This window comes from Vanacampus margaritifer, chromosome 7 (assembly GCF_051991255.1).
Source record: "Vanacampus margaritifer isolate UIUO_Vmar chromosome 7, RoL_Vmar_1.0, whole genome shotgun sequence".
In the NCBI taxonomy this organism is placed as follows: domain Eukaryota; kingdom Metazoa; phylum Chordata; class Actinopteri; order Syngnathiformes; family Syngnathidae; genus Vanacampus; species Vanacampus margaritifer.
This window is the reverse complement of record NC_135438.1, coordinates 3,339,745-3,358,034: the sequence shown is the minus strand read 5'-3', so window position 1 is coordinate 3,358,034 and position 18,290 is coordinate 3,339,745. Positions and strand designations below refer to the sequence as shown.

General features: G+C 38.5%; 1 protein-coding gene across 17 annotated transcripts in view; it reads right to left on the bottom strand.

Annotated features, from left to right (window-relative positions):
- fat1a (FAT atypical cadherin 1a) overlaps window positions 1–18,290 on the bottom strand; it is a 78,593-nt gene that overhangs the window by 37,286 nt on the left and 23,017 nt on the right. For 14 of the 17 annotated variants that reach the window (XR_013294822.1, XR_013294819.1, XR_013294823.1 and 11 more), the window contains exons 4-8: window positions 13,076–13,137; window positions 6,873–7,208; window positions 5,110–5,326; window positions 4,768–4,836; window positions 3,291–3,430 (exon numbers count right to left, since the gene is read on the bottom strand). Coding sequence is in view for 13 of the 17 variants with exons in the window: in XM_077571126.1 (XP_077427252.1) it covers window positions 3,291–3,430; window positions 4,768–4,836; window positions 5,110–5,326; window positions 6,873–7,208; window positions 13,076–13,137 (824 nt within the window). In the remaining 4 variants the exon portion in view is untranslated. The remainder of the gene's footprint in view (window positions 1–3,290; window positions 3,431–4,767; window positions 4,837–5,109; window positions 5,327–6,872; window positions 7,209–13,075; window positions 13,138–18,290) is intronic. The other 3 variants (XM_077571130.1, XM_077571131.1, XM_077571134.1) reach the window with 1 other exon arrangement.

Here is an 18,290-nt window from a genome sequence, read left to right as displayed (position 1 = left end):
GCCTGCCTGACGGGGAGGGCAAGATGTAAAATTCTCACCAATATTTTCTACTCAGTTTGCCATTGTTGCTATGCTACTGTTAACAGGTTAACATTTCATCATACCAAATGCTAGCATTTTATTGACATTAGTCCTTTCTGTACTTGGGTACCGATTTCTGTTAGAATGTCAACGTACATCATGTTAGCATATTGTCCATTTTCATTTGGGATAGTACCCGGCAACATAGAAGGATGTAAAATCTTCTTAGGACCTATTGCCGATGAGCAAGTTAGAATTTTGTCAAATAAGATTTTACAAGGAACAATGTAAAACCCTATCAAATGAAATACCAGGCAGCATGTAAAACCCTTCAATCTGTGTTAGCACTTCTTGTACATCCAAATCACATTCTTGCCATATGTTAGCATATCAACTGGTAGCATTTGCTCAACCCTCGGTCATTACAACTTGAAACACGGCAAAGGACGCTGAGGAAGGAACATGGATTCAATGTGATGAAGCAACCTTTTGTGCGGCATCGGGAAGGGGTGGCGGTGTGCGCTTTGTGCTGGTCGGCCCCCAACTGGGCCCGTCTTTGGAAGGACTGAGACTCCCTGCCAGGTGGCAGGTTGCGGGCACTGGCAGCGGGCACGCAACTCATGTTCCCAAAACAGGATTAACACCACACACTTACATCCTCTCTACCTGCAATGTCATGAAAAGATCCCTAATACGTGAAAGGATATTTGTCAGAAAAGGGGAAGAAAGTGAGAGAAAATAGGCCGGCGTGCCTAGCGAAGCTTCCACATGACTTTGATTGAGGATGAGATAATGGAGCAGAGTTATCACGAGGTCGCCTTTGCAATGCGTGTGATTCACCCCATCCAATTTGTAGACAAACTCAGCTAAACTGAAAGGCAAACAAAAACTAAATGTTCTTCCCAGAGAATTAAAGTTTGCATTTTGCTGCGGGTATGTGTTCCCACTGAGATCCACTTTCAGGGCTTTTCTGAATGATTGCACCTTTAAATCTTCAAGGAAAATGATAAGAATTAAAGTGGAAGTCAGTCCAGGCAAATATCTGAAAAAAATTTAACAAATTCAGGAATTTAACTGTAACTGAATTAAAGATGGAGTCAAAAAGTATAGCAAGATGGATAAATTTGACAAATTTAACTTGAATTCTTCAAGGAAACCATCTGAATTAAAGTTAAAGACAGAATAAAAGTATACTATATAAAGTGTGCCGTTTTTGTCTATTTATGGTGTTTGAAATTTAAAAATGTACACAGTTTACCAACATTCCTTAAATACATTAAGCAAATGATCAGTTTTTAAGTTGACAAGAGTTAAAAAGTATACAAGCTTTTGTTTTGTTTTTGAAGTTTGTGTTCAGTAAATAATGGAATAAAACGTCAAAATTGCTCTTTAATGTAATTAATTATCATTATTAATTCCATAAAATGATGAGAATTTAAGTTTTGAAAAATACTTGCATATAATAAGTATTCCTAATACTAATACTTTTGCCTGTAAAGAAGAAATAATCCCTTAGAAAATTAGCACATTTCATCAATTCGCCTCTAATTCTTCCAGGCAATTACAAACTTGAAAGTTAAAGTTCACCTTTAAGTGCAAGTAATTGAAGTACAAGTTGACGTCTGTTGCCAGGGCTTGAAGAAAGCAGCAAGCAAAAAAGAGGCTGTGTACTAAATGAAAGGACGTTCTGCGGATGAGCGAGGGCGGCTCGGCTCGGCTCCACTTCAACCGAAGCAGCAGCAGCAGCAACACAAGACCAAGCGTGATGATGAAAGGCCACATTCATAGCCAGCGACAACAAACGGATTCTTTCGCAGCCGAGGACAAAGGGCGGCAAAGGCGGAGTGTGGAAGGCCCCAAAAAACTAGCATGTCGCTACGTTTCAAAATCTAGGCGGACAAGGCGTGACCGTGAGAACAGCAACTAAAGTAAAACACATACTTTGCAACAAGCATGAAGATGAACATTTGCATATTCATTTACATGGTGACAATTTTCAACCAAACTACTTTGAAAGTGGCATTCTTTCTTTCTAAATGATTAGAAATAAAGCTTGAAATTTTTTCACTGAAGCAACCCCCTTCACTCGCGGCTGATTTACTGGATTTGGACTGATTTTGCAAGGCCCACAGAATATTGTGTTCTATTGCTATAAAACATGGGACCTACCAAAAGAAAGATTAGAGTCTCTTCTTTCATCAGGAGAAAAAGTATATATGTATCGGTTTCCGTTTGGCAGCAATTAGCATGAGAATATAGCTAAGTTTCATCATTAGTCCTAAACCTGTTCAAAACACTGGGGAAAAGAGCTTGTTGCAACATGGCCCTGGCTGATCTCTTATACTCTGCTGGCCGTTTTTTTTGTTGTAATAACTACCATTGCTTTAAGCGACCTCTTCAAATTAGAGGCTGCATCAAAGCCTTCTGTAGCTTCTTCTTTTCCTTTCGGCTTTTCCCTTGAGGGGTCGCCAGAGCGAATCAGTTGCCTCCATCTAACCCTGTCCTCTTCATCCTCTGCATCCTCTGCTCTCATGCCAACTACCTTCATGTCCTCTTTAACCAAATCCATGAACCTCCTATTTGGTCTTCCTCTAGACCTCCTGCCTGGCATTTGGAAACTCAGCATCCTTTATGCCAATATACTCACTATCTGTCCTTTCCTCAAAGCCTTCTGTATGCTCTAGCATAAAACAAACAAACAAACGTATAAATACGTTTTTGGGACCATTGCAACGTTTAAAATGGAACCTTTTTATACGTTTTTGGGAGCATAGGAGTTAAATGTATTGTCATTTTGAAAAGAAGAAAAGATCGCATTGTGGAAATGATGCTCTAAATATTATCTGTACATTATCTAAAAGTATTACAATGTTGAAATTCCAACGGTGAGGAAATGATGAATTCTATTTCCATTATTCTTCAAATTTCAGGGCTAAAAAAAACCTCTCCAACTATCTTTTTTTTTAATTGCCGCAATGTGCTATAATTAGCGCCGTTAAAACATGTCAGCCTTCATTAGCGCGAGTCTCGTTTCAGAGAATTTATTTGCGCAATAATCAACAGACAACAGATTAACCACTGCCCTCATCCTACCTTAACTGCATGGTAGGCAAACTTTATTATCTATGAACTAGACAAACCTAATTACCTATGCGCTAGACAAATCTAATTACCCGAGATGACTGAATATGGCGGTTGGTGGTCAAGTCACGTACAGATGAATAAATAAGAGATCTTCCATCCATTTGGTCTCCGCTAAATCGCGTTACCTGCGTGCTAACCGTCCTGGTCCCGTCGGTGGCCTCCACCGTCAGGTTGTAGTTGGACTTCTGCTCGGCATCCAGCGGCCTCGCCACAATAAGGGTTCCGCTGGCCTTGCCCACGTCGAAGCGGCTGTCGTAGTTTCCACCTGGACAACAGACAAGTGATGCAGCATGAAAGGGGGGAAAGCAAACACGCAATGACTCTTATATGAAAGAATGAAAGATGTGTCGTTTGTATGCACACAACATTCAAAAGGGGAGATCATTTAGGGGAGGGAGGTAGTGTTTAACTCTTTGACTGCCAGACGTTTTCAGAAACGGGATGTCGCCAGTGCCAGCCGATTTAAGCATTTTGACTGATCTTTCAAGGTCCACAGAAAATTTTGTGTTTGGACTATGGAAACACACATACTACCAAATGAAAGATTGGACTCTCATCTTTCATTAGAAAAAAAAAGTTTGTTTCTACCTTATTCCATTTTTCAGTAATCAACAATAGAAAATGGTTAGTTTCACCTCTGTTTTGAAAAAAACGTCTTTTAACGTCTTTGGCACTCCTCCATAGGATTTTACTAAACGTTATTTAACGTTTTTGGCAGTCAAAGAGTTAAACAACACATTTTGAACTAAAAATGGGTAAAAAATAGAAAGTGTTTTTTTCTGACATTTGTTTACATGACAACAGCGTTTGGGAGACTGAATACGTAAAATCATGGGGTACGTGTACTTAAATGTTTTGGGTCAAAAAAAAAAAGAACATTAACTATACGTGTACTTGTCTATTTGGGGGGGGGGGGGTCACTATTTTTTAACAAGAAAAAAAAATTAACAAGTGGACGGTATGTGCTGCTTTGAAGACCCCCTTTTTCTTTTATCGCGCAGTACCTTAAACCCCAATGTTAGATTTGGCAGAGGCATCTTTTTAATTACAGTTATAATTCTTTAATTAAAAAAATACAAGTTTCCTCCCGTAAAAATAATTTAGCATATCATTTATACATGTATTTAAGGCAAGTTGTAAAATGTCTGAAGCCCTCTTGTTTGTTTTTTAATTTTTTTGTTTAAAACATGAATCATGCTGTCTACAAATGTTCTCCAATTTGGATACTCTAAATGTTTAGGATCGTATGCCGAGAAACGTTTCTTGGGAGGAGCAATATGGCGGCCTCGCGACTTCAAAAGTCTTGGCCTATCGGCTATCCAGTCCTATATTCAGATCAGTGAAAACGAACCGATTCAACGATTGTGTGGTGCGGTGTTTTATTACAGCAGTGTTGCTGCCGCCTACAGGCCTGGCATGCACATTACAGTATTTTGTCATCGGTTTGTTGTCATGTAAACCCCCCCAAGACACTCAACACAAGAGACAAAAGGGGATAATACAACATGAAAATAAACAGAAAAGGCAAATGGTGGTGGATAAAAATGAGGCACGATACGACACTGAGCGTATATACTGTACACCGTGTCTGCCAGCAGCTACCTTCTGCTGTACAGTTGTGGTCGCAAGCCATCTGAAGGACGTAAAACATCCCAGTGTCCTCTATGCCGCCTTGAAGCATAACAGCGGATCAGAGAGGAAAGAAAGAAGTAAAGGGATAGTGAGAAGATGAAGTAGAATAAAAAGTGTCACGAAAGTTCAATCGAAGCTTGTTTTTGAGGTAGGAAGATGAAACAAGGGATTACCAATCAACAAAAGTTACGAGTTATTTGATGCATTTGACTTCCAGTCTCTCTACTGCAACATGATGATGTCACTGGTCACAATCAAATTCACCCGAAAGCTGGAATATCCGGCACTGATGTTACTTAGAACGGCGGCTACCTGTGATCTCGAACCACACGTCAACGTCCGACGACTCGGTGGCCACGACGCCCACCATGTGCGCCACGGGGTCGCTCTCCATCACAGAGAAGGAGAAGGGCGACTCCTCGAAGACCAGCGGGGCGGCGTCCTCCGGTATCTCCAGCTTGGGGGTCCACTCGATGTGGAGGCGACACGTCGACGACTTCTGAGGGCGGCCGTTGTCCACCGCTTTGATCTGATACAGTCGGGAAACGATAGTTTATGAGCTTCTAGGTCGACTTATATCGTTTCATATTTTTGTACTTATTCGTGCTAGACTGTTTTTGTTTTTTACATTTTTACAGTTATTAACATTTTTGAGATAACCCGCTTTTGTTTTTTTAATGGCTAACCTCTTTAAGGTTGAAGACCGACATTTTTAAGACATAAAAAAACAAGATCAAGACAAATCGTTCCACAACTTTTCCATCATTGACGTGACCCACACGCTGTAGAACATAATTGAAAACTATGAAACGGGAACAGAAGGGGCGTAAAAATAAGCTACTGAGATAATGTGGTTGCAAAAGTGTGCACACCCTCATACCCGGGGGTGTGACTGTGTTCAGAATTGACCAATCACATTGAAACTCGTGTTTTGTGAGTCTGTACATGACAGCCAACATTTAGAATGCCTCTGATTGACCCTAATTAAAGCTCAGCTGTCCTAATTGGCAATTGCTGACATTTTTTTTTGGGGGGGGGTTATTATTTTTTACATTGGATAAGTTTTTATGTTTCATATAGTGGTCAACTATATGGTAGGCTATTTATTTTTACACTTTTTTTTTAAGTGATACATTTCTGACTTTTTACAGTGTTAATTTTAAAGTTTTTAATTGGTGTTCCCTTGTTTTCCGCTGGGGTTAAGTTCCAAAAAATACCTGCAATAAATGAAATCCAAAATGTTATACGATTATTCTAAATGTTTTAAGGCTCTAAAACCCCTCACCACACAATTTATAAAATTTTGTCATTAAGGCATTTACATTTTCTCACATTTATCTCTTGTTTTAACATTCTTAATGGTCAAACTTTCATAAATTTCATAAAAAATAAGTACATTAATGTAAAAAATAATGCATGCAAAATTGCACAAAAAAAAAAAGAGACCGCGGAAAGTGAACCGCGTTATAACCCTGTATTATTATTATTTTTACACTTACTAACAGTGATTGACAGTTGATGTAAGAACCCTTTACTGTATTTATGTTGGAAAAATAGGTTGACTTTTCTTTGTTTTTACATTGGTTAATGTACAAGAGATAGCAGTTTCTTTAAGGTAGATCGTTTTTTTGTGTTTACTGTTTGGGGTTTAACAGTGATTACCTTCTTAAATTTGATAGGGGTTAACTTTTTTCTTTGGTAGACTGTTTTTACAGTGGTGAACTTCTTGAAGGTAAACCAACTTTTTCTTTCTTGAGACTCTTACCAATGGTCACTTAGGACAATGAAAACCCCCCAAATTTGCACTTATTGTAAGTCATTTTTGGGGGCTACGTATGTTCTCCCCGAGTAAAGTTCAAGTTATACACAGCATATGCAGTAGATGTGGACATTATAGTACAGTATTCTAATATATATGGGCGACACACAGGTGATTTATTGTCATATGGATTTTTCGTCTTATGGAGAGACTAAAGCAGGAAAGAGATTGACAGCAAAGACAATCTTTCTTGTGCCGTATCTCCCTGAGAGACTCTCACGGCGAGGGCGCCCGTCTCCGACTTTCAAAAACTCACCGTGAGGATGTCGTACTCCCCCGCCGACGAGAACTTCTTGGATGACACGGCCCCCGTCTTGGGTTCGATAAAGAACTTGCCGTGCTCGTCACCCTCCTCTATGCTGTACGAGATCTCGGCGTTGGCGCCGTGGTCGCGGTCAGAGGCGATGACCCGGTACACGGGGTCCCTCCTGGCGGCGGGCCGCTCCTTTTCAGGGGTGCGCTCGCGCTCGGGAAGCTTGATCTTGTAGATTTTCTCCAGGAAGAGCGGACGGTTGTCGTTCTCGTCCAGCACGCGCACGATGACGCGGACCGTGGTGGATTTGGCCGGAACGCCGTGGTCGCTGATGGTGATCTGGGGGGGGGGAGATAATCAGAATATCACACCACCATCTTAAGTGTGTCAAAATGTTATGTTTTTGGATCACGAAGGCTTAAATATGGATGGATGGTTCCATTTTGCATTTGGAGTGGACTGTATAATTCGCATGAAGTCATGAACCACCACAATCAATGGCAGAAAATTCAAAACAAAAATTTAATTTTCTACAAACATTTATGGCTAATTCCTTTATCTATGATATCACAAAATGGTAATAAATGCCTTTCAGTAGATGGCTACTTCCTGGTTAACTAATTTGCTCCCAAAAACATATAAATATGTACTATTTTAAATGTTTTAAGTGTCCCAAAGACATATTTATACGTTTTATGTAGTTGACGTTTTTTTATGCTAGAGCATACAGAAGGCTTTGTGCAGCCTCAACTGCAAAGAACGGTTGAAGAAATTGTAGTTATTAGAAAAACGGCCAGCAGGTGGCAGCAGAGTAAAAGAGACCAACCAGGGCCATGTTGAAAAAAAAGCTCATTACTCACATTTCTAAATAGATTTGTGAATAATGATGAAATTGCTGCAAAACCAAAACAGATAGAAATATATTTATTTTTTCCCGATGAAAGAAGAGACTCTAATCTTTCTTTTGGTAGGTTTCATATAGTAATAGTACACAATATTCTGTGGGCCTTGCAAAATCAGTAAAAATCCAGTAACACAGCCGGGAGTGAAGGGGATTGCTTCTGTGAAAATGGCTGGGAGTGAATGAGTTAATATAGGATGACCCGTGAAGGATGGCTTTGAATTCTGGGGTAGACTCATTCATGCCATAGTGACTCAACAGCAAGAAAAAAAAAATGGGGGAAAAAAGTGGTCTAACACAACAAAATAGTACGCGTTATCCCCTCACAAATAAGTTTGTGAAATTCCCTAATGTACTTCTTTTGGTAGCACGCTACTTCTTGGTTCATGGAAGGGTTTATATTTTGGCCCAGGTGTGGACTTTAGCATTATAATTGTCAAAGTGGTAAACATTTCGACTTTCACACGGAGAACAGATGCAGCTTTATGTGTCATTAACGAGGTTTTTACGAGGGGAATGGAAAAAAAATAGTCGTAGGACAATAGAGCGACAGTAATGCTGGCAAGAGATGCCGCAAGGGCACAACAAATGTCGCCGCCGTTAAGAAGCATCTGCCAGCCACACACCATTTACTAGCGTCATTTCAATTAGTCTGCTAATGTAGTTGTTTGGGGCGTCTGCAGATGTCGGCCAAAACACACCATTGATACAAGCCAATGGCTCTCTCGAGAAGGATTGGCCAAGCATTTCGATTAGCTGTTAGCGTGCAACACCGTGTCCACTCATAACGTTGGGAAGAAACCTGGGCTAATGTGACAAATTAGTGTTGAAGACGAGATGTTAATTTAATACTATTATGTTTTTTTTTTAAAAGGAGAATCGAATGACTTTGCAGTAAGAGACTCCTACAAATTGATGGCAGTCTTCTACTTTTTACCATTATGTTGTGTTGTTAGCAAGCTAGTAGCAAGTAAACAGTAACAGTGTAAGGGGAAAAAACATTAAAGCAACACTAAGGAACTTTCAGTCTACGTTGATTATGGCCCCGCCATATGGACAAAGTCAGTAACGTTATGCCTGAAGGAAGACCACGTTTCTCACGAGGACAAGCGCATTGCGTAATTTTTGAGCTCCCGGCATTCAACTTGACTTCCGTATTGAAACGAATGGGTATTAGGGGGAAGTGATGTGTGCCATAAAGCCGTCAGCACATTTGTAGTTCTTTGTGTGTGACAATGTTCCTACCATCCTCCTCAAAGTCAGGGATGTGATTTGACCAAATTGAAATTATCTGAAAATTTAGCCGGGGGTCTGGGGGCCGCTGGCACCCAGCTAGGTCCAGGGCAGTGCCCTGGTGGGGGGACACGGGGGCCCCGGAGCTCATGGGTTTTCCGTGTTTTTAAGTACTTTCAATGCACTCACATGACAAAGAAATAGACAAAACAACAGCATAAATTTTCAATGTATATTGAACTATCCCATATAAAATGGCAGTTTTAGTCAACTCAAAATCAGTCACATTCAAAAACATTGGACTGCCTTTGCTTTTAAAAACTATCACTGAGAATATCATCATATCTAACTCATGTGATTACTAAGTTAACACATAAATAATGTTGAAGAGTTCAAATTTCATGAACAAATAATTGTATCATGACCAAATGAAAAGTAACTCATATTAGAGCATACCACGAATGTCTTTGTTATAGCAGAAGATGTTATCTGTCGGAGTCATGTGCATACACAATGAACTACCAAAAAAAAAATTAAAAAAAAATAAGAATCGGATTTTTTTTTGGGGGGGGGGGGGGGAATAAAAAAAACGGAATTCCGTGAATTAGCGGAAAAATCACATCCCTGTCAAAGTTGTTTAGTGCCAGTAAAATTGTTACAGACCCCCTCAGGCCATGGCAAAGGTACCGTTCAACTAGTTTTGAGTTTCATCAGAAGAGTTATGAAAACATTTTATTAAGGTTGAAAAGTTCCTTAGTGCTACTTTAATGGTAAAAAACCAACAACATGATGTTAATGCCGACTGTTTTATTGTTTTTACATTTTTATACTGGTCCACTTCTTTAAGGTAGACTTTTGTTTTTATTGTTTTTGCAGAGTTAGGCTAACTTCTTGAAGGTAGACTGTTTTTTTTTATATTAAATTGTTTACTTGGCTCTTTTTTTTTAAGTTGACCAGGTTATTCTTTTTATAGAGATGAGCTCTTTTAAGGTGGGCTGCTGAATTATTTACTTTTATTTTAAATAGCAGATTGTTTTATTCAGTTTTACAATATATATATATATATATATGCTTGTGCGCCTTAGTCATACATATGAGGTCATTGCATCACGTCAGGGTGTGTATTTGCACTCAGGTAGTGATCTACTTTGTGCTAAAGACACACTGTGTAAACCCACTGTTCACAGCAGATGTTCACCCTCGCTCCTCCCTCCCCTTGTCTTCCCCCCTTCTGTTGTTTCTTCTTTCCACTCTTCTTGGTCCAGGGACCTGATTCCTTAGCATGCCCCGGCATGTCCCACTTTGCTGCTCGCCCTCCCCCAACCTCTCCCATCCAGACCGACCGACGAGCTGGCCTTTCTGCTCTCTGTCTTTTACACCCAGGCGTACGGACCTACCAACCCCCCACGCGCCACCAATCGCCTCTCTCGTCGTAAAAGGTATAGGCCCAACCCCCCCCCCACATCTTTCTCCTTGGTCCGTGTTACCCACCCCCCTCTGTGTGTGCGAATGGTTTTACAGGGTCGTGAAAGTGCAGTGTGAGAAAATGGCTTCCGGATTCCATGGCACACACTCCCGCACACACACCTCAGGTCACCATGGTAGCACATGAACCTAAACGCGTTCCTTTCATCTCTTTGAACTCTACAATGTGGAATTCGACCCAAATTTGTTGGGAGGAAAACGAGCCTCTAAAGTAGCACTAAACTTTGCAAGAGTTCAGCTCTATGCTTGAGCATTTAAGGCTACGTTCACTACAGAATTGTTAAATAAGAACTTTGTATGTGCCCGCTCACATAATTACAAAAACAAATGATATTGGAACGTGTGCACGAAGAACGACGTTGAGTGACACGCACCGGGAAAAAAATTAATAAAAATCAGCGATGTCACCTGGCACAGTGTTATGTTATAATTTTTACAACACATTTGTTGAGTTAGAAAATTTTGTTGTTTTTAAATTTTTTACTTATTTAATATAGATTGTTGTGTTGTTTTTCACAGTGGTTAACTTGTTGCGTTTTACAGCAGCTGACTTTTGAGTGTTTTTCAGTTTTTGTAGTGGTTGGTCGTTTGCATGATAATTCATAACGTTAATGTGTTTTTTTTGTTTTTGTTTAACCATTTCTGTTGGCAGCAGTTAACTTCTACGCTACTATCGAAATGTGGCTAAAACAATGCCTGTGTAGTCGCCGTTTAAACTGATTACTTCCACCAAGACTCCACTGCAGATCAAATCGATGTTTTTACAATGCATATTCGTGGTTATGAATGACGCGAGTCAATTTATGTCCAACCTACCGCATCTTATGCATTCTACTTGGCCTCTTGTACCTTTTGTTTTAAAACACCTTTTTTTTTAGCATTGTGTGTGAAAATTGCTATTGAACTCCATTCTGCAGCTGTAATTGAAACATGTAACACAATCTGAGGATGAGAACTAAAGCAGCTCTAGCAGCAGATGTACGAGCAGCTGAACGCCGCCGCTCCCGACTGTAATTAAAAGCCAGAGAAGAAGAAAAAAAGGCAATTAAAAATGCTCCATTATCAACTTTGGCTTGTGCGGCGAGCAGAGATGTGAGGATTAAAAGCCTGGAGTGTAAAACAGCGACGGCAGCTTCCTGGTGTACAAACACACCACACCGCTGTTGATGCCTCTCCACCCAACAAACAAAAGTTCATTGGTTTATATAATTGATGGCCTTGCTGCCCTACCCTAAGAAGACACCAACCGGAAATTAGATAAATACTTTTTAGCGTTAACCACAGAATTATAAAATGTTTACACATCCTAACCTGGACAAGATTTGGCTAGCTAGCGCCTTTCCAGAACTTTATAAAAAATCAATAAAAATCTGCCCAAATTTCACCTAGCATTCAACTTCACATGACATTTGGTTGGCATGAACTGACTCACAAAATGAAACGACAGCGAGTCTGCCGTTTTAACCCTCACAATAGTCTTTTCAAAATTCAGCCCCCAGTTTTACAAAGCAACAGGAAATTTCATGACCAGATAGTAGCTTTTAAGAGCTGAACCCCAAAAATAGATTCAAGAATTCAAGCTATAAAACAAATTGAAAGTTTGCCATTTTGGAATGGCAGTGCCCACCAGAATATTTACGAACATGAAATTCAATAGCCATGTTGATGATGACCTGACCCCCCCCCAAACCCAAAAATACCTCAAGAACCCATTAAACAAACAAACAAACAGGAAGTCAGCCATTTTGCAGGGATGTGATTTGACCAAAGTGAAATTATCTGAAAATTTAGCCGGGGGTCTGGGGGCCGCTGGCACCCAGCTAGGTCCAGGGCAGTGCCCTGGTGGGGGGACAACCCCGGAGCTCATGGGTTTTCCGTGTTTTTAAGTACTTTCAATGCACTCACATGACAAAGAAATAGACAAAACAACAGCATCAATTTTCAATGTATATTGAACTATCCCATATAAAATGGCAGTTTTAGTCAACTCAAAATCAGTCACATTCAAAAACATTGGACTGCCTTTGCTTTTAAAAACTATCACTGAGAATATCATCATATCTAACTAATGTGATTACTAAGTTAACACATAAATAATGTTGAAGAGTTCAAATTTCATGAACAAATAATTGTATCATGACCAAATGAAAAGTAACTCATATTAGAGCATACCACAAATGTCTTTGTTATAGCAGAAGATGTTATCTGTCGGAGTCATGTGCATACACAATGAACTACTAAAAAAAATAAAAAATAAAAAAATCTGATTTTTTTTTTTGGGGGGGAGAGATAAAAAAAGCGGAATTCCGCAAATTAGTGGAAAAATCACATCCCTGATTTTGGCTTGGTAGCACCCTGACAATTTTGTTTTCAAATTCAGCCAACCAAGACAGTTTCACACAGCAATACGAAGAATGAGTCTACCCGCAAAAAACGTTTAACAACTCATTTCCCAGAAGGGACAAGGAAGACTGCAATTTTGGTTTGGAGCGGCCATTTTGGATCTGTAGTGCCCCTTTAGAATTTTTTGTAAAATCCAGCCCTTAAAAACAGTTTCGCTAAACAACATGAAACTTAACGGCCTTACCTCAAGAATGTGCTCGTCCTGCTGCTCCCTGTCCAGCTTCCTTGACGTCGTCGTAACGAGGCCTGGAAGTGAAAAAAACAACAAAAAGAACACGTCAATAACACACTTTATTCCGAAATAATGTAAAACACCACAAAAACTTAACTATAACTAACTTCACTTACTATAACTTAACCATCTATAAAATATGCACAGGTGTAGGAGTTAAAAGATTTCCCGCCGTTAAGAGCATTTTGTTGAGGGCAGCTGTCGAACGGACATGTGTGAAATGTCGCAAAGGCTCTCAAAGACCAGCCCAAATAGCTCAGCTGGTTAGCGTTTAATTCCCACGCAAGCTGAACAAACAAGACACTAAAACCGTCTAAAAATGGAGACGAGACCCAACAAAGTTTTAGTAGTTTTTTTGCGCTCTTTGAGAAAAAAAAATCAATCAAAACCGTAGTTTTTATTTTTTTTATTTAACAAAATGGAGAAACAAAAACTGTCACTTTTTTTCTACATGAGTTCAACAGTAAATTTACAGACAAACAAACTAACAAAAATCTTTTTTTTTCATTTTTGTTCGAAAATGAGGTTGCTTTTATTTGCCATTTTGATTTATCATGGAATCCTTACTCTTGCTAGAAAATGCTAATACTTTATCCCATCCATATACTGGAATGTTTATGCAATGCTAACATCAAAACAAACAAACTACCCCCCTCACACACACACACACACCAAATATTTATTTCCTCGTCGCCGTTGTAATCACAAAATAGTTGATAGTACAAAAAAACCATTATAAGTAAATGGTTCATCATGAATGTCTAATCCTAACATTATATTCCTGAAACCAAAAGAACGGTAAAAGAAACAGGCACATATTTTGATATTAGTTTGAGAAAAAGGTTCTCTTTTCTACAGGTGATTTACGATGGAAAATTACCACCCCCCCACCCCGCAAAGAAGCCAAATGGTACATTCCATGTATTTAAATCTTAACATAATCCTCCATGAATCTGAAAATAGCCGGCTATCTAACATCCAGATTGACAAAAGAACAAAAAAAAAAGTGCTTGGCTTCACAATCAGGTCTACTCATTTCCAGCTACTGCCTCATTCTTGTCATAGCACACTTTGTGATTGCAGAAAGTGCCTTTCCGCCTCATCTAGAGTTTTTTTTTTTTTAAGGCACCTTTTGCCAAAAGCTAAATAAAACCAGCGAGTCTTAACCCGTTGACAAACATGCAGACAGAAGGGGAAGAAAATCTGCTTAAACGGCGACGTTCTCAGCGACATCTCGTGCTCGTCCTGCCAGCGTTAATTGCACCCAAACACAGAGTGGACGAGCCAGCTCGGACCGCACCAAGAGCTGCCCCGTCGCCGCACCGCGACCCGATTAGCATCAAGCGAAGGATTTCCGAAACCCCAAAAGCCAGCGAGGAGCGCGAGGCCCACAACTTACGCTTGCCCAGAAATAGTCGCAGGCTCAGCACTGCAATTAGGAAAACACAAGTCGGCCACTCAAGCTACTTTTCCATTTTCAGACTTTCCTTTTTGGTTCTTTTTAATCTTAAACATAAGACTACTGATTTTCATTCAATTTAAAAAAAACAAAAAACACAGCTTTTTTAAATCTATATACTGTATATAATTTCCACTCTAACAACAGGAAGAATGAATCATTGTTATACAATTGAGAATTTCAACCCTGATGTGATGGCACCAATAAAGTATCCAGTTCGCTGTCCAATGAAAAGCACAAATCTTTACGTTTTCAATCTCATACACAGTAAAAATTCTTGTTCTCCACAAGAAAAGGTTACATTGAGAGACATATTTCCTAATCTCACAAGAATAAGGTTTTATTCAAAAAATGCATATTTAGGGAAACTTCGTAATATAATGACAAACATTTTTTTGTTGGGGGAGCAAAGTTGCGATGCTAGGAGGAAAAAAATCAAATGAAAGAATTTTGGAGAAAATATTTGTTATCAAACGAAAATAAAGTCAGATTTTTCGGGGTTTTAAAAGTGAAACTCGGGAATGAGAATGAAATCATAACTTTCAAGGGAAATGTTGAACATACTTTTCAAGGTGTAAAGATGCAAAGTTAAAGGGGAAAAAAATGACAGCACGACAAAGATTTGAGAAAATGAACTCATAATCAAATGAGAATAAAGTATGATTTTTTTTTTCAGGGTTTAAAAAATAACACTTAACCTTACAAGAATAAATTCATGACACGGGGAAAAAGATGCACTTTTTCCAAGAATGAAGTCGTAATGTTACTAGAAAAACTAACATTATTCGTAAAAGTCACATTTGTCAAGAGACGGTTAATGTAACAAATGTAATCAAAAAGTTTTTTGAGAGAAAATGAAATTGTGGGAATAAAGTCGATAATTTTAGAGAGAAAAAAATTGTTGTTCTGAAAAAAAAAATGGATAAGAATGATGCGAGAAAAGTTATCTCTGTAAATTGAAAATAGGAAATCTTGGGAAAATAGTCATAATTTTTAAAGAATAAAATCAAAAAAAAATTCAAGGCGACAATGTGAAAAAGTGTGACTGTGACTTAGAAAAAATAAATCATTCTCACATCTCATTTCAAGCATGTGTTATAAGCCTAGCAATAGCCAAAGTATGATATGGAAAAACATTTCTTTTTGGATGTTTTGGCCTTCTACATCTTGTCCTGGTTTTGTTGCACATGCTGACAGCAAAGCGTAAAAATCTCAAAGCTCAGGATTGCGCGGCCAAGCCAAACATCTCCGACAATACTTTCATCTATTTAAACAGCCTGAAAGTTTGATTCCTATTTGGCTTTATTGGACTTAAAATGAATACTTGCAAAACAGAACCGGTCCTTTCATGCAAAGGATACGCGGCTAATCCGGAAAACTGGAAAATTATCGGGTTGACGAGCCAAAAGCAGTCGGCACTTCCAACACGCAGACCTTCCTTTTGTCCCGACGTGCACAAAGCCGTCGCAAGGCGTGGGCCGAGGAGGGTTGACGGTAATTATAGCTGTGATGGTCGGGCTGGGGGGGGGGGGGGCGGGGAAAAAACAACAACAGCAGCCGAGCAGCAGTGAAGTTCTGGCCTTCCATGAAAATTGGACATGCAATTTGACAAAATGGAGACCTGCGGGGAAAATTAAGCAGGTCGGGACATGGCTGTCATTAGGGATGCAGACGGGACGCCTGCATTTGGGATCGAATGCGGCAGAAGAAAAGTCAGAATGTTATGAGGAAAAAGTCGAATAAAGTTGACATTTTATGAGGGTCATTGACACAAAAAAAAGTTAGATTTTTTCCCCAAACAGTAATACCATATCTAATCTTTCAAGAGTGAAATCATAATGTTACTAGAAAAGTCGTAATGCGATTTTACAACAACAAAAAAAGTTGTTTTTTTTGAGAAAATGTCTTGATCTGAGAATAAAAGTTGCAATGTTACGAGAAAAGTCAATAATGACGCAAGAACAAGTGAGATTTTTCAAGACAAAAGGTTGTTAGTTATTAGTTAGTTAATATTTATTAAATATCTATATGAATGGACATGAGGTGAGTTGTAATATGAAGGTTTTTTTTTAAGAAAAATAATCTTGTGTTAGTAAAACGTTACGAATTTTATTTTTGAGAATGTTTTAAAAAAAAATTGGGGGGGGGGGAAATGCTTTAATCTTATGAGATTAAACAGGAAAAATTATGATAAAAAAAACAGGAAAGAACAACATTAAAATAAAGACGCATGGCAAAGTAAATTTAAAACGTTACATTTTTTGGCGTCATCTTGTGGGACTTATAGGAAATGACTCGCACATTTTCCATTTGCAGAATGCGATGTTTTACCAAAATCCATCATACGACAATATAATTGTAACGACCGGTATGATTTTATAAGATTTTTTTTTCTAATCTAGGTGGAAAAGGTAGTACCGTTTAGAGAATAAAGTCTCATTATTAACTCATTCACTGCCATTGACGGCTATTACCGTCAAAAATTAATTTTAACAATTTTTAACATTTTTTGTATGTATGTATGAAAACCTAGAATTTTTTTATTGTACATTTAGAACAGATATGAAATTTGTGATTAATCGCAAGTCATGCGATTAATTATGATTAAAAACTTTAATCGCCTGACGCCCTGAATTTTTTATAATTTTTTTCTCTTTTTTTTTTTAAAATTCATTCACTGCCTTTGACGGCTATAAACGTCAAAAATTCATTTAAACAATTTTCATTAGTTTACATTTTTTTCCCCACTTTTGTTAACAAGAGTATGAAAACCTAGATTTTTTTTTTATTATACATTTAGAACAGATTTGTGATTAATCGTGAGTTAACTAGTGAAGTCATGCGATTAATTACAATTAAAAAATTTAATCGCCTCTTGCCCCTAATTTTTAATAATCTTTTTTCTAATGAATTTATGGCAGTGAATGAGTTAAGAAAACAAGTAACTTGCAACGCTATGAGGCACAAACACTAAAGGCACATTAAACAATATTCAGTTCATTTCCAGCCGCTCTTTCCTCTGACGGTGTGATTCTACCTTGACCTGCGGACAACCGCCAGGAGCGGCAGGAAGTTGTTGGAGTTATCCTTTCCCTATCTCACTTCCCGTGATAATGGATGCAACTGTGCTGAAAAGGTAACGATGAGAAGAATCGCATTTCCCCTCCCTCTCCTGAATCCAAACCAAATGTGACTCCCAACTACACACCTCACCAAATGTATGGTAGAAACACAAAACAAAATACATCTAAATATGAAATATAATCAAACATATTAGGGTGAATTAAAAATGTCATTAACACGTGTATTTAGGTTTTAGCATTAAGCTAGTGTGCTTGTCAGACCAAGTTACGTGGTTGTTAGGGGGTGTGAATTGCCTAGTACCTGGCGTTTCGATTTATAGGTCACGATTTGATTCGATTAATCCCGATACGAATCTATAAATTGATTATTGCGATTTTTTTTTAAAACTCACATTTAGAAAATACTAATCAGTAAACTTGTACATGTACACTGTAACATTTGTATGAAAATGTATTTATTTGTCTGAAAATTCAGGTTGCAGTCTGTTTCATGTTTGAACAGCAATGAAATCAAATATACAGTATTAAGGCTTAATGTTCCATTAATATAACATTCTTCCATGCTTAATGTGTAAATCCGAACCCTAAGTAAGACGTTTTGTTGAATATTCCCATAAAATATTGA